The 16133-nt window shown below is 38.3% G+C and overlaps 1 protein-coding gene across 8 annotated transcripts in view; it reads left to right on the top strand.

Moving 5' to 3' along the window:
* The window catches only part of pou2f1b (POU class 2 homeobox 1b), a 188712-nt gene that overhangs the window by 158587 nt on the left and 13992 nt on the right, over nucleotides 1-16133 (top strand). For all 8 annotated transcript variants that reach the window (XM_069888491.1, XM_069888489.1, XM_069888487.1 and 5 more), the window contains 2 exons: nucleotides 1790-2168; nucleotides 8204-8292. In XM_069888491.1, coding sequence (XP_069744592.1) covers nucleotides 1790-2168; nucleotides 8204-8292 — 468 coding nt within the window. The remainder of the gene's footprint in view (nucleotides 1-1789; nucleotides 2169-8203; nucleotides 8293-16133) is intronic.

Genomic DNA, 16133 nt, shown 5'->3' with positions numbered 1-16133 from the left:
TCCAAAAATAACTATTCCCAGTCCCACAGCTTTCCAAATCCTTTTTTTTTTCCAAGTATCCTTGAAGTTTCCCTCTCAGCACTATGACTGAAAATTTCTCCTACATCCCTCAATGGCCAAGTTGTCCAGATTCTTATCATGTTGTGCGGGTATCAGAAACATGTCCTTGTGTCAACATGTAAAGGCCATAAGCTGACACAAGAGCAGGAGATGGCCCTTCGGCCTATGATTCTGTGCCAAATAGGATGTCCAAACTAAAAGTCTGCTGCTTGCACCTGATAGAGATCCCTCCATCCCCTTCATATTCATGTGTCTATCTAGAAGCCTCTTAAATGCTACTGTTGTATCTGCTTCCACCACTGTTCCTGGCAGACCATTTCAGGCACTTTTCACCTCTTTTTGAACAAAGGTACAACATTAGCTATTCTCCAGTCTTCTGGGACCTTCTGTCATGAGTGGGGATGATCTTTGTTAAGACCCCAGTAATCTCTTCACTATTTCAAAAACCTTAGAGAGGCATAGGAATTCAAGAAAAAAAGTGTTATGGATGTGAGAAAGGGAAGGTTTAGATTGTTGATAGATTTTAAAAAAAGATCAGGACAACATAATGCGCCTAAGTGCCTGTACTGTGCTGTAATGTTACAAGTTCTGAACAGAACCTGGGTGGATCTTCCCCACTTAAATACAAGGCCACTGAATTGCAAAAAGGTTACAGCATGGAAGTAGGTATCCAGATAGTCCCAGTTCTTCACCAACTCTCCATTGCCTTCCTTTTGTTTTTACCAAATTTCAAATGATGAAAAAAAATTGGATAGACTGAGTTTGTTTTCCATGGAGTAAAGAAGGTTGTGCCAGAAAGCATTAAGTTTTCAATTATGAGGAAGGAGGTTTAAGACGATCAGGAGTGTTTTTTTACATAGTGGTTGTTATCTGGTGGTAGAAACAGATACAATCACTAAGAGGCATTTAGACAAGTACAAATAGGCAAGGCATGGAAGAATGCAGTCTTAATGTGAGCACATAGATTAACGTGGGCATGTTTGATGCCATGAACATGATGGGCTGAAGGGATGGTTTCTTCTTGTACTTTACTCTCCCAGTATGCATTCCAAATTTAACCAGCTGCTGCATGTCTTTTGTTTCTTATTTTGGTCACCTTCATCCTTTGTTCTCAGTTTCCTGACATTGGTGTGAATGGAAAAAAAATCAATCTACTCTTATCTGCATGCTTCATAATATAAACATCTTTTTCAGATTCCCCCTTGATATCTTTTCTAAGTGGAAGAACTCCAGTCTCTACAAAATGAGTACAGGGCAGAAGCTGTTTGTTTGGCTCAACATGTATGTCCTGTCCCAAAACATTTATTTCCTTGCATTCAGCCTAACCTGCTGAGACCCTCCGACTTTGTTCACGCAATGTTCCAGCATCTGCAGCTATTGTGATTCTCCAAATGTTTTTGGCTATATATAGCCCACAGGAACTTTTCAACAGTTTATTTGATTTAATCTAATTAACATATTTTCATGTGAATTAGAGTTTCCATGTATTTGCTTCAACTATGTGACATGCTTATGTAGTCTTGAATTGCCTATTGGTCTTCTTCGTGACCACTTGTATTGAGGACTCTTATTTTGCTGTGCCATGAGTAGAAATGCCTCACTTGTATCTATGCTATATGTTCTGGAAGCTTATTTTTTTATCATCCTTTTTTATTATTTTGTAAATTGCTTCAGAAACAAAGTATGTAGCAAAGTGTGTTTTAAGGTAGTGATGATATTTGTCCTTCAGGTACAACTGCATCAGGGACAGCTCCAACAAATGTGGCATCTGTAATCACCGGTCTATCTTCTGTAGTTTCAACATCGACGGTCACTTCTCCAGCACTCACCCCTTCACCAACAACATCTGTTTCAGTGACTGAATCGTCCAGCAGCAGTGATACAAATACCACACAGACGACCTCAACTGGCTTAGTAAATCCTTTGTGCACAAGCCAAATCATGGTGTCAGCATCTGGACTGCAGACAGCTGGCACTGTGCTACAAGCAGGAGCTGCACAGGTACCCACTGGTGCTGGGCTTGCTCCCAATCCAAGCCTAGCAGCCATGGCTGCTGCTGCAGGACTAGCCAATCCTGGCCTCATGTCAGCCCCTCAGTTTGCAGCTGGGTAAGTCTTTTCTTACATTGGATTATATCTCTACCAATGTGTGAATGTATATTTTTAACATGTGATACTGCAATGTAAGATATTGAATAAAGAACTTGTTAACCTTATTTTGGGAAGCTGGTGGTGGGGATGGTGGGGGGGGGGGGTGAGGGTGATGGAATTACTTGTGATCACAGTAGGAGAAATTATTTTATTTCCTCAAAAAACAAAATAAAAATGTTGATCTGAGGTGTTACATTTATATTGCAAATATTCATACTTTTTAAGTATCCAGAAATAAATTAGTGATTGGAACATTTAGCTTGAGGGCTATTGACGAATCCAGAAATTGAGCTGGACAGTCAAATGATATTCAGTCATCTTGATTAAGATAGTAAAGTTCAGATTTGGCCCAAGGGGAGAGGGTTGGTAATACAGTCATGTGCCGCATAACATCCGATTGGGCAACGTCCGACTGCAGATACGTCCATATTCCTGTAGGTTATGAGTTCAGAAGTCCCGATCAGAGAACGGGAGGTAACAGGATGTATGCAGCAGCTTCCCGCACGCAACATGTGTATCTCGTGTCTCTTGTATACAAAGCGATCGCGCTGATGGGAAAATGGTACAGTACATATATAATACATGTGCCTTGATAGTCATAATAAACCCCTATGTTACTGGCTTATGTATGTACTGTACTTTGTATCATTATTGTAATGTGAACTTTCCCTACTTACAGTGTTATATGATAAACTTTTTATTTGTATGCTTCAACTCGTTGGCAGCAACATCCAATCTCGTGTATGGAGCATCTCTTGAGTGTTGTAGTATTATCTCTCTGGTTAATTTTCTTTCAAAAATATTACCATGAAGTGCATCAGGGCTCCCAAACACAGCAAAACCAGTGCTAGCGATATCAGCGGTAAAAGGCAAAGGAGAAGTATCTATCTGGTATATAATATGGTTTTTGCACAACGTTCAAATTGCATAACGTCCTATTTCACAGAATGTATCATGGACGTTAAGCGACTCATGACTGTATATAGACTTTGAATAATGTGGAAAAGTATTTGAGCAGCAGAGGGAGGGCATAAGATACAAAGAGCAGTCCTTCCTTGTGTTTTTTTATCACATCTCCAGCAGAAGTATTTTTTCTACACCTCCAATAGTTTGAATTTGTCATTGCACTTTTTAATGTTTGCAGATTTCTGCAGAATTTCAATCCTCAAGAAATATACTTCATAGTTCCGCCAAATTCCTCACTTCTTTCCTTGCAATATAGAGTAAAGGTTACCATAAAAGCGATTGATGAAAATGATACATGTTGAAATGAGGACACCTGTTTGAAACTTGAGACAAATACTTGATGTGCGCACTTTTATTCCAAAAAGGATGTTCCAAGTATGATGAATTCAACTCTCAGTTCCTCACTGGAATTATGTGTCTCATTTAGCAGAAAGATACTTTTCCATTTTCAGGTCAGTTGGAGCTTTTTTTTAAAAAAAAATGGGCCTTTTCATCTGGATGAAGACATTGTAAATAAGAAGAGTCTGTGGTGAAATGTAAGATCAATGTAACACTTGAGGCCTCCTTTCAATGCAGGTTAATCATTGAAGATATTAATGGCGCCAACAAGATCAAACAGTATGAAGTATTAGGAGTCATGTGGCTCATCATGTCACTGGCAAGGCCTCTTTAACAGAACATGTTATGTACATATCTGCCAATAGTTTAAAATCTAAGCATCTTGCAACCTAATCATACCGGATGAAGGCATTTGGGATATTGCATTGATATTCAAATTGTGGAATAATAGTACATTTCTTGGAGAAATTTTCTCATTAAACAAAATCAATTGAATAATCCAACAGTATGCATTAAGGGAGTTGTCGCATGGTTACTGGATTAGTGACCAGAGGGCTGGAAAATTGTTTAAATTGTACCCTGTTAACTGGGAATTCAAAAAAATTTTTATAAGTTTCCGATATCATAATACTATTGTAAAACGCATCTTCAGTAACAAGACTGGAGATGCTGGAATCTGGAGCAAAAAGTGAACTGATGAAAGACCTCAATGGGTCAGGTTACCTCTGTGGATGCAGGGTCTCGACCCGAAAAGTTGTCTTTGCAGATGCTGCCTGTCTCGTGAGATCCTCTAGCAATTTTTTTTTTGCTCTTATGTTCATTGGGGTATTGAAATCTCTGATTTTTACTTGGGCTAAGCTACTTTTGATTCTGCACCCATTAATATGATTAAATTTTGTTCTGAAATGTCTGAGGGAATAATTGCCTCGAAGGGTGAGTTTGGAAGTTGTTCAGGCATTTCCTGTGAATGCTTTTCAAGGATGTATTTCCATGAGTAAAATTTTCACGGTACAATAGCATACATCCTTAACAATTTATTTCCTGTTGTCTTGAGCCTAATCCCATTTCGATTACAATATTTATCTTCTTTAATGATCACTGTTGGTAATTGTTTTGATAGGAATCCACTATTAATTCTATCTTAATCTGAGGATTATATATTTTTGTATTTGTATAGTTCTGTACCCAGCTAAGTGTGCTACTTATGTCAATGCTTATAGGGTTTTTTTGTTTTATTTTTAAATTTCTTCAGGAGGATGAATGTTGTGTTTACCAGGTAATATTTTTTCAATTTTTACAAAAATTTGAACAAAATCTTTTTCCTCTTGTTTTATTTTAGTTGTATTTATTTTTGTACAATATGGAGAGATTTAAATAATTTAACATAACAGTTAAGACTTTACAAAATTGAGTCTAGCATCCCCAGAGTACCTTTTTTTTACAAATTTGGATTAGGTGATGTTTAAATTTTAGTGTTTTCATTCATCAGTTGAACCTGATGAAAAAGCTCAATGAGTCAGGTTCCCTTGAATTGGTTTTCAGTATTTTAAAAACCTTTTATCTCTCCAAAAAATGTCATCACATTAGTCTCATCACATAATTTAGAGTTCAAAGCCAGAGAATTCTTCTTTTTCAATTCGGAAAGTAAAATGTCAACAACTCTGCAACTCTCAAATCCCATTTGTCTGGTGCCCTAACCAAAACCTCTATTGCAAAAGAGGGTCCTTCAACCCAAAACATATGAAATAGCAACATGGCCTCTGGTAGTGTTTTTTATTTAAAAATGGATTGTACATCATTGAAGCCTCACCATATTTCATTCAAATATGATTATGCTCTCGTGTTAACGAGAATCCTTCCAAATGTTTGTCTGATTTCCGTTGCTCTGAACTAATGTATTCTAGTTTCAGTCAACGAAAGAAACTGTTTCAGTTTGATTGGTGGGATATGTTAGTGGGACAGAAGCTCCTTCAAAACAGGAAGTTGCCAACTATTTTTATAATACGTAATAATAAGTGTATTAATTGATCTTGGTCAAAGAACTTAATTTAAAATTAATAGCAACAAAAGAGACTGCAGATGCTGGAATCCAGAGCAAAAATAACAAACTGCTGGACAAACATGATTCTTTCTTAAAAATCTAGCACCTGGTTAATTACTATAGCTGATACAAATCAAAAAGATGGACTTTATTTTTAAAAAAAATCATCCTCCATTAACTCGGTTTTAGAAATTTTAAGTAGCCATTAATAATGCATTGTGTGTCGCTCAAGTTTTAACTTAGTGCTTAACTATTTGTAACTCTGCCTGGTTGAAATCAATTCTTCATCCATTCTGATAAGTTACAAACATCAGGATTTTATTAAAAAAAAGTAACGTGATCAACCAGGCCATCATTTTCCTTGCAGACATGAAAACAGAAATGAGACTAATGTATTTCCAAAATGTACTTAATTCGTTAATTCTGTTCTCCTTTAGCTGCTTTACTGAAATAAGATTTGGAGACTTTTCTATGATTGTCTTTGCATGGGTTTAGAATTACAGAACAACTCTGATTATCCGAAATCAGATTCTCCAAAATCCTCATTAATCCAAAATTTTTTTGGAGCTGAACTGACTTCACAGGTTGAAAATAATTCACTCGACAAAAAATTAGAAGAACGATTGTCCTAATTTCAGGTAACTCCCTCCCCTCTCTCTTGCCATTTCTTCTTTATCTTCCCCAAGGACTTTTCTCTCCAACTCTCCCTGTCAAACTGCGCGCCACTGTCTCCCAGCTGTAAGCGGTCCGAAGAATCCCTTGTCCCAGTGTCATCAAGGAGAGCGGCCTCCCGAGCAGGATCAGGACCTCAGACTCCTGGGCAGGAGCGGGACCTTGGGCTCCGTGGCGTTCCCTCCCCTCCCTCCCTCCCTCCTTGGCACACAGGACACTAATGCTAATTCTGAATCCTCCCCTTGGCTTATTTTCCCAGTGTGCATGTGCGGTAGGCCTAGGGGAGCTTTGGTGACCAGGGAGACAGGAGCCCACCAACTCACCAGTGAGTGTTCCACCGGCCCGGGAAGCCTCCCCAGGGATTAGCGACAGCAATGGGTTCATGTCGGGGATTGGTAGCAGCAGTTGGGAGGTCTCAGTGATCAGGGGTTAGGTTTGTCTCTGCGATTGGCTGGGGACAGCATTTTTTTGGTGAGAATGAACCATTATTTTAGTGCTTAAAAAGCTTTCCCTTGTTGCTTATTGTTGTTTCAACATTGATACAAGTGATTTGGTGTTGCTACTGGGCAGATTTTTAAAAAATGACCAGTTATCCAAAAAAAATACATTTATCTGACATAGGCCCGGTCCCGGCCATTTTGGATAATTGGAGTTGCATTTATTACAATTTTGTCATCAGTGATAGTGAAATGAGAAGCTATTTTCTCATTTATATTAATATTTTAAGAAATGCAAAAGTATTTCAAGTTCTTGGAAGTTGATGGATACAATTGTACCTTATAGATATATGGCCAAGAAAGTTATCTCTGATTTTAATAATTTTGCAGCTGATGGCATATGCCTATTTAGGTTGTCCTAAATGTTAAGTGATTATGCCCCGTAATTTCTGGAAGGAAGCAAAGAAAACTTGTCGGGAGTTAAGTAGTCACATATTCAAATTGTTGAAATAATGTTATGAATTCTTGCATATTAATTTGTATTGCATGACTTGGACCCAATTAATAAAGTACTTATTCATATAAAATTATAATTATTACTTTAGTGAGTAGAGGAAGCTACTATAGTATTGAAGTGTTCAATAAGAACATAAGAAATAGGAACAAGAATAGATAATCCGGCCCATCGAACCTGCTCCGCCATTCAAAAAAATCACGGCTGATCTAATTATAGGCTCTTCTCCAACTCCCTGTCTTTTCCCCATATCCCCTAATTCCCCACTTTGTAAAAGTATTTGCCTAAAATATATTTACCGGGTTGCCTCAAAGGCTTCAATGAGCAGCAAATACCATAGATTCACCACCCTTTGGGAAAAGTAGTTCCTCCTCATCTCCATCCTAAATCTACTACCCTGGAACTTGGGGCTATGTCCCCTAGTTTTAGTCTCCCCCACCAATGGGAACAATTTACCTACCTCTATCTTGTTTTTCATAATTTTATACCTTTCTACAATATCTCCTCTCACTTTACTAAATTCCAGTGAGTACAGTTCCAGACAACTCAATCTCTCCTCATAGGCTAACCCCCTAATCTTTAGAATCAACCTAGTGAACCTCCTCTGGACTTCTTCCAAAGCCAATACATCCTTCCTCAAGTCAGGAGACCAGAACTGCACGCATTCCTCCAGATGCTATCTCACACGTACCTTGTACAGTTGCAGCAAAACCTCACTGCCCCTAAATTCAATCCCTCCAGCAATAAAGGCCAAGATTCCATTTGCCTTCTAGATAGCACGCTGCCCCTGTAAACCAGCCTTTTGTAATTCATGCACAAGCTCTCCCAAGTCCTTCTGCGTGGCGGCATATTGCAATTGCCTTCCATTCTTCCCTATAATATTATCATATTATTAAATGTTCAGACAACTTCCTTGCACACATTCCTTTCAACACAATGTTAGTTCCCTTATACCACAGTGTATGTTTTGGGTTCATTCAGGAATACAAGTTTTTTCCCCAACATTCTTTTTGTTGTTTTACAGAGGTGCCTTACTAAGTCTGAATCCAGGGAGTCTTGGTGGTGCTCTTGGTCCAGCATTAATGAGTAATAGCACACTGGCAACTATTCAAGGTCAGTCACCACAGTGATGTACATTTCATTGGGTCCTTTATCAAACCAGAATGCCTTTTTGTACAATACATTGGTAGGAAGAGTAATAACTACTCGGAGTATTACAGCTTTACATCAATGCTTATGTTGTATAATCATGCCCTCCAGAATGGAAAAGGCTGTTAAATGTTACCTTTGGACAAGTGGCTTACAGTATTGATGTTTTTGTAAAATACTTACACATTTAGACAGCTGGCGTTTGTTTCTACTTGAGATAGTTTCGACATATAATAAATCAAAGAATAGAATATATTTTTCCAATCCACAAGATAGAAATATATTTTGTATTAAATGTTGGATATGCAAGTTTTAATGTTTTTTGATGTAAAAATTAAACTATATTAGACTGCTGGAACCTAACGAAAAGTTGTTTGGTGTCATAAAAGGAAAACTCAATGTCAGAAAACCCTGTTTAAAAGTAATGTATCCAAAGAATTATTCCCAAGAGTTAATTCTAGTGGATAATAGAATTATGGTACAGCATTACTTGTTAAGTTCTGAATCTAAACTTTGGTCTTCAATTACAGTATACTTTTATATTGTACACTAATGATGGGCATTGACGATGAAAAATGATTTTTTTAAAGTGTGGTCCTGCCTTTCCCTTGTAGATTTCATGTGCCTTCTATTTGGCACATTCTCATAAAGGCAAAGTTAAATGGAGCAAAGACACCTTATTTAAACAAAAAGGTTGCAGCCCATGGTATAGGGGATAATATATTAGAGTGAAATGAGAACTTATTAATGGTCAGAAAACAGAGTAGGATTAAATGACTTATTTTCAGGGAAGCCGTGACTAATAGGATACAGTGTAGATTGTGAACTGTTTCAATCTTTGACAATAATGAAGGGTGAAACTGATTAAACAAATTTGGATACAGAGTTGTTTCTGAGGAAGATACAGGTGATATGCTGGATGGAGAACACTGTGAGAAAAATATCATCCACTTTAGTGGAAAGCTAAAGGTGGAGTATTTTATAAATGACAAGTCATTGAAAGGTGTTGGTGTTGAAAGACCTGCATGTCCCTGTACATTCATCAGCTCAATTTAATATTCAGTGTTTAGGAAGACAAAGCACGTCTTGGCCTCTATTATAAGAGATTTTGTGGATGAAAGTGTAGGCATTTTACTTCTATTAGAGGCCTGATGAGAACACCAAAAATACTGTGCTTTGGTCTCTCTACATAAGGTGGGATGTACTTACGATGGAAGAAACACAACTAAAATTCACATTTTGATCACAAGGTGAATCCATGCGATAGAGGACTTATCCGATGAGGAAGGATTAGGCAGACGAGATCTATGTTCTATTGAGTGTAGAAAATTGAGAGATGACCATGATGAAATATACAAAGATTGTAGTAGCTTGGCAGGATAGATGCAGAAATTATGTATGTTTTCCCTGGTTAGAATATCCAGAACCAGCCTCAAAATCAAGGGATTGGCCAGGACAGGGATAAGAAGAAATTCCTTACCCAAATGGAGAGTAAATCTTTTACCCAAGGAGGATATATGTTGTTATGAGCCCAGAGGATTCCAAAAACTAGCAGCAACAGAAATTCACCAAGACTGTGGTTACTTACATTTTTAATTTTCTTCACACATAAAATAATAAAATCAATCTTTCTTTCTTTGGCTTGGCTTCGCGGACGAAGATTTATGGAGGGGTATGTCCACGTCTGCTGCAAGCTCGTTGGTGACTGACAAGTCCGATGCGGGACAGGCAGACACGGTTGCAGCGGTTGCAAGGGAAAATTGGTGGGTTGGTGTTGGGTGTTGGGTTTTTCCTCCTTTGTCTTTTGTCAGTGAGGTGGGCTCTGCGGTCTTCTTCAAAGGAGGTTGCTGCCCGCCGAACTGTGAGGCGCCAAGATGCACGGTTGGAGGCGAGATCAGCCCACTGGCGGTAGTCAATGTGGCAGGCACCAAGAGATTTCTTTAGGCAGTCCTTGTACCTCTTCTTTGGTGAACAGGAAAGGGCTATGGCAAATACTAGAGCGCCTCGGATGCCCCCCCCCCCCCCCCCAAGTTCCTCAACATGGTTATCCAACTGCACGAAAACCAACAAGGTCGGGTCAGATACAGCAATGAGCTCTCCGAACCCTTCTCCATTGACAAAATCAATATTTAACATATTACTATTAACTTAAACTAACTTAATGCCCTTCTAATTCTAAGCGCACGTGTATGTAATGTGTATGTGTATGTGTTCAGGAAAGTTCTTTGTTTCCTTGTTCATTCATTCACTTTTCACTTCTTCAAGTTCACTGAAATCAGGCAATTTTCCATATTGTGCTTTGGTGCTTTCACTTAAATTGTTACCGCTCAAGAAGGTCTTTGTTGGTTTCAGAGAGATATTCATTGTTCATTGGACACAAACTGATCTCCTTCAATCAACCACGTCAGTGTCTTGCCAAAGAAACTTCCCCCCGCCCCCCCCGTGGGTTTTTCCATAAGATAACCTCTTCTTCCAGGTTACCACAAAAAGTTCTTCTTTTTCTTCTATTTCAGGAGAAACACATTAACCAGCCACAGCCTCTGCAATTGACTACAAGGGTTGAGAATAGGCTGAACTTGGTCTTCATATGGGGTCTTTACCAAGTCTCCCAATTTTGAAGCCTTCACCAGAATAAAACTGACTGTGTTTTCATTCTCTCTCTCTCTCTCTCTCTCTCTCTCTCTCTCTCCTCTCTCTCTCTCTCTCTCTCTCTCTCTCTCTCTCTCTCTCTCTCTCTCTCTGTGCAAAACCATATGACTCTTCTTAGGACAGCGACCTTCAACCAGCAATTTAACTTCTGGCATCAGTCTTAATAGTGACAGGATTTCAGTTCTTAAGCCTGGGCATCTGTTCAAATGTGTTGTTCCTTTAAAGACAATAGTCCATTTCAATTCTACAGCATCAATCCAATTAATAGCTACTTATGAAGTCTTCATGGTTTCTGTGAAGTCAGTGGCAAACATGGAGTCCACATTTTGGCATAGACATCTCATTTAAAATGCAAGAGCTATTTGTGAAGTGTACCTAAACCCTCACAATCTAACTTAACCCCTTAATGTATATTTTATTCTATTATTGAATTAACTTATTCCATAACAATTTAAAAATTCTAAATTAGGATGGCTAATTTTGTGGCATCAGAAAGGAACTTGCAAAGACTGGTTGGGTGAGACTGTTTGCAGATAAAGGGATATCTGGCAAGCAGCAAGCTTTTAAAAGAAAGGTAGGGAACGTTCAGGAGGAGGCATATACCTGTTGGAATGAAGGACAAGGCTGGCAAGATTAGGGAACCTTGGATGACCAGAGATGTTGAAGCTTTGGCTGAGAAGGAGTCATACATTGGTTATAGATCATTGAAATTAAATGAATCCTTTGAGCAGTCGAGAGAATGTTAGAGTTCACCAAAAGAAATAAGAAGGGCAAGAATGGGTCTGGTAGATAAAGTTAAGGAAAATTCTAATATACTAAAGTACATTAAAAGCAAAAGAGAAACTAGGGAAAGAATATAGCCCTTTAAAAATCAACTGTGTGTGAATAACAGAAAATGGTCCTAAAAGAATATTTCTCATCTACACTTACTGTGAGAAAGACATGAATACTTGGGCACTCAGGGAAGCAAATAATGATGTCTTGAAGAGAGTCCATGTTATAGAAGAGGGAGTGCTGGAGGTGTTAAAAGGTATGAGGGTAGATAAATTTCCAGGATCTGATCAATGATTGTAATATTTAGCATGCCCTTACCACTCTTCAACGTATTGTAGGAAGCTTGTGAAGAAACGGCAGGAGCTCTGGCAGAGATATTTGCATCATAGTCTGGTGACGGACGATAGGGTGGCTAATGTGCCTTTATTTAAGAAAGGCTGCAAGAACAAGCCAGGGAAGTACTGACCTGAACACCAGCCATATATATCTGTAAGTTACTGCAGGGGATTCTAAAAGACAGAGATTACATGCATTTGGAAAAACAAGGAGTGATGAGGGATAGTCAGCATGCCTTTGTATGTGGAGCACAGGAGGCTTAAGTGGGGACCTTGCATAGGTTTATAAAAGCATAATAGACGCAATACTTTTCCCACAGGAGGGGAATCCTGAACTAGAGAGCATTGATTTCAGATGAAGGTGGAAAAATTTAAAAGGAGGTGAGGGACATCTTCTTCACTTGGAGGGTGGAGGCTTTTTAGAATGAGCTGCCAGAGGATATGGTAGCGGCAGGGACAATTGTAATGTTAATTTTAAATTTTAATGTTAAAAAGACAGCAGTGCATGGAAATAAAAGGTTTAGATGGATATGGGCTGAACACAAACAAACTGGACTAGTTGAGTCAGCATGGAAAAGTTGCTATTTTCAAGGCATAGATCAATATTTGATTTTAAAGGAATCATAGCATATGGGGTAAGCACCATTCTACGTCACTGAGATGAAAGATCTTTTGCCTATTCCTCCATTCAAAAAGATTCCGTAGTGCAAAATGGCCCACTGCTGCTCCTGTTTCACCATCTGTTCCTGAACTCACCACCCACCTGTCAATCTATGATGTTACAAAGGTTCAAACACTTTTTTAGACATACAGCACAGTAACAGGACATTTTGGCCCATGAGTCCATGCTGCCCATTGTACACCCAATCAGCCTACACCTCGGTACGTTTTGAATAATGGGAGGAAACTGGAGCCCCTGGGAAGAACCCATGCACACACGGCGAGAAGGTGCAAACTCCTTACAACAGCATAGTCTCGATGACTAGCGCTGTAAAGGTGTTGTGCCGCCCATGGACTTCAACAGCTGAAATTGGCCACCAACTTATATGGCCTCCATGCTCAAAAGCAAATGGCCATCTTTCTGTAGTGGAAATTCCTTCAGACATGAAGAGCAAAGAGAATAATTCATAGCTTGCCTGATGAATTTTATTTGGCTGTCTACTAGGCTCTTACAGAAAAAAAAGATTATGCAACACATGTCACAAGTTGAAGAGTGGTAAGGGCATACTAAATATTACAATCATTGAACATATACAAATTTTGTTTATTGTTTTAAACTGAGATTAATTCTCAGATAAAATAACAGATTAAAAAATTGCTAGATCTGAAATAAATGTTAGAACACCATTCTGTTTAAGCAATTGTTTTCTCAAAAATTGAAGATTGCAGAATTCACTTCAAAGGACAAAGTGAATAGCTAAAATACATGAAGTACACTTTTGATGGTTGTAGCCCTTCACTGTGCAGGAAATTAAAGCATCTTGTAGCTTTGGAATTTGATGATCCTTATCATGTTAACATCTTTCTTAAAACAAAGGGTGGGAATGAGCATTTTATTAATCCAGAGAAAAGTGCTCTTGAAAGCATTGGTGTTCCAGTTAAACTTGAATCGCCTCTGGAGGCTGCAACCCAAAATTGATTTTACATAAGAATATAAGAAGGAGGAATAGCATGCTGCCATCTTTCACCATTTTACAATTTTTCCTTCCAATGTGGGTAATCTTACACTTGCCAACATTGTACTTCATCTGCAAGTCCTTTGTCCACTCACTTAAGCTATTTGTATCTCTCTGCAGACACTAAGCATCCTCTCCCCAATTTGTTTTTCTGCTAAATTTTGTGTCATCAGCAAGCTTAGATACATGACCATACAACTTTAGGAGCAGAATTAGGCCACTTAGCCCATTGTCTACTCCTCTATTCATATTATAGTTGATTATATTTTTTCTTTCAACCCATTCTTCTGCCTTCTCCCATAATTTTTGACATCCTACTAATCAAGAACTTATCAACCTATGCTTTCAATATACTCAATGACTTGGCCTCCTCTTTGATTGAAGACATTTATCCTCTTCTCTTTTGTGAAGGGATATCCTTTTTTTTTCTGAGGCTGTGCCCTCTGGACTGAGATTCTCACACTGCTGGATACAGCTTCTCCACGTCCACTCTATTTCGCCCTTTCAGTATTTGGAATCTTTTCATAAGATCACCTCTCATCCTTCTTGATACCAGCAAGTAAAGGCCCAATGGAATCAAATGCTTCTCATATGTTAACCCTCTCAACTCTGGGATTATTCTCATAAACCTCTGGACCCTCACCTATATCTCACATCCTTCCTGAGATAAAGGGCTCAAAATTACTCACAAGATGGTCTTATCAATGCTTTGTAAAGTTTCAGCTTACATCTTTGCTTTTATATTCCAGTTATCTTAAAATGAACACTTACATTGCATTTGCATTCCTTACAATCAACTCAACCTGCAAGTTAACCTTTAGGGTATCCTGCATTCCACCTATCTTTGTATCATTTGCAAACTTTTCAAAGCCATTAATTTCATCATCAAAATAATTTACATACGGTGTGAAAAAGAGGGAAACCCAACATTGACCCCAGTGGAATGCCATGTCACTGGCAGCCAGACAGAAAATTCCTGCTTTATTCTCACTCTTTGACTTCTGCCAGTTGGCTAATCTTGTGTCCATGGTAGTTTCTTTCCCATAGGCTCCTATCTTGTTTAGAACCTCATGAGCAGAACCTTGTCAAAGCCATTCCGAAAATCCAAGTAAACAACACCCACTGTCTGTCCTACTTGTTACTTCCTCAAAGAACTCAAAACAGATATGACAAGCCTCCTCCACTTATGTGAAAACATCAGTCATACTGTGATTATTTTTTCTGCAAGGATCCTTAACTATAAAGTCATTAATTTTGCCTGCATCATTGCACAGGACGCATGACGCAGGCAAAATTATTAAGATAGCATGTTCCCTCCATGCTAATCCAGAAATCCATCATAGATACATTCCATGAACTCCTCTTCAAGACCATCTTGACCAGCTTGATTCGCCCAATGTATGTGCAAGTTAAAATCCTTCATGACAACTGTTACATTCTGACATGCATTAGATATTTTGAAATTTTCTGACCAAATCCAACCATTTAAATAACGATTGTTTTTATTTGAGGTACTTAACTTTTGTCTCATATTAATCACCTAAGTTATCTTTTATTTTTGCTGGTTACTTTTGTTCCCAATTTGGAGGAATGAACAAGGTTGTGCTGAACCTCTCCCTCTAACTAAAATTTGTTTCCATGTTTCCCATTTTTCCGGATCAGATGTGAACCAATTATTTCACTGACTTTCTGAATTCCCTAGAAGCACTGAATGGCAACTGGGGGCGGACAGCACTCGGAGACATACACCCATAAATGAATGAGCCTGACTGAAGAAAAGGACAAAAATCGAGCTTGACATTTGACAGTTTTTTTAAAATATATTTAAAAACTTTGTTGGAATGTTAACTAAAATGCTGTTAACTAAGAATGATGTTTTAAAATAAATTAAACTAATTAATAATAATTTTCTTTCTGTTTGCCTTCTAACCATTAGCTCTGGAAATCCTGTTGAAATCTTTGGGGATTTGGGTTTCTCAGATACTTTGAGTACCTGTCGTAGATTCTGAGTGTCAACTCCTACGTAGAGTCCAACTGTAGAAGATAATGATCAATTTGGCTATCTCAAATGTGCCAGCACATCATTTTAAGTGTTCTATTTCAAATATCTTGTATTGAATTTTTATATTAGCAAATATTCAGACTTTGAGAGCTAATTTAGCATGGGAGTGTGGTTATCTGGCTGTTAAAATAGATCTCTGCTCTGTACAAATGAACCTACTGATCTAGTTGGAATCAGCTTGGGGATTAAATTGGCACTGGAAGATCCACTCCAAATCGATATAATTCCCAGGAAATTCTAAGGCTTTCTCATTCTAATGTTAATCAGCAGTGATTGACGCAAATAAATCTTTTATCAGCTAGAATATTT

The sequence above is a fragment of the Narcine bancroftii genome, chromosome 7 (genome assembly GCF_036971445.1).
Source record: "Narcine bancroftii isolate sNarBan1 chromosome 7, sNarBan1.hap1, whole genome shotgun sequence".
Classification (NCBI taxonomy): Eukaryota; Metazoa; Chordata; class Chondrichthyes; order Torpediniformes; family Narcinidae; genus Narcine; species Narcine bancroftii.
Note: the sequence above shows the minus strand (reverse complement) of the source record. Positions and strands in the feature narration are given on the sequence as shown.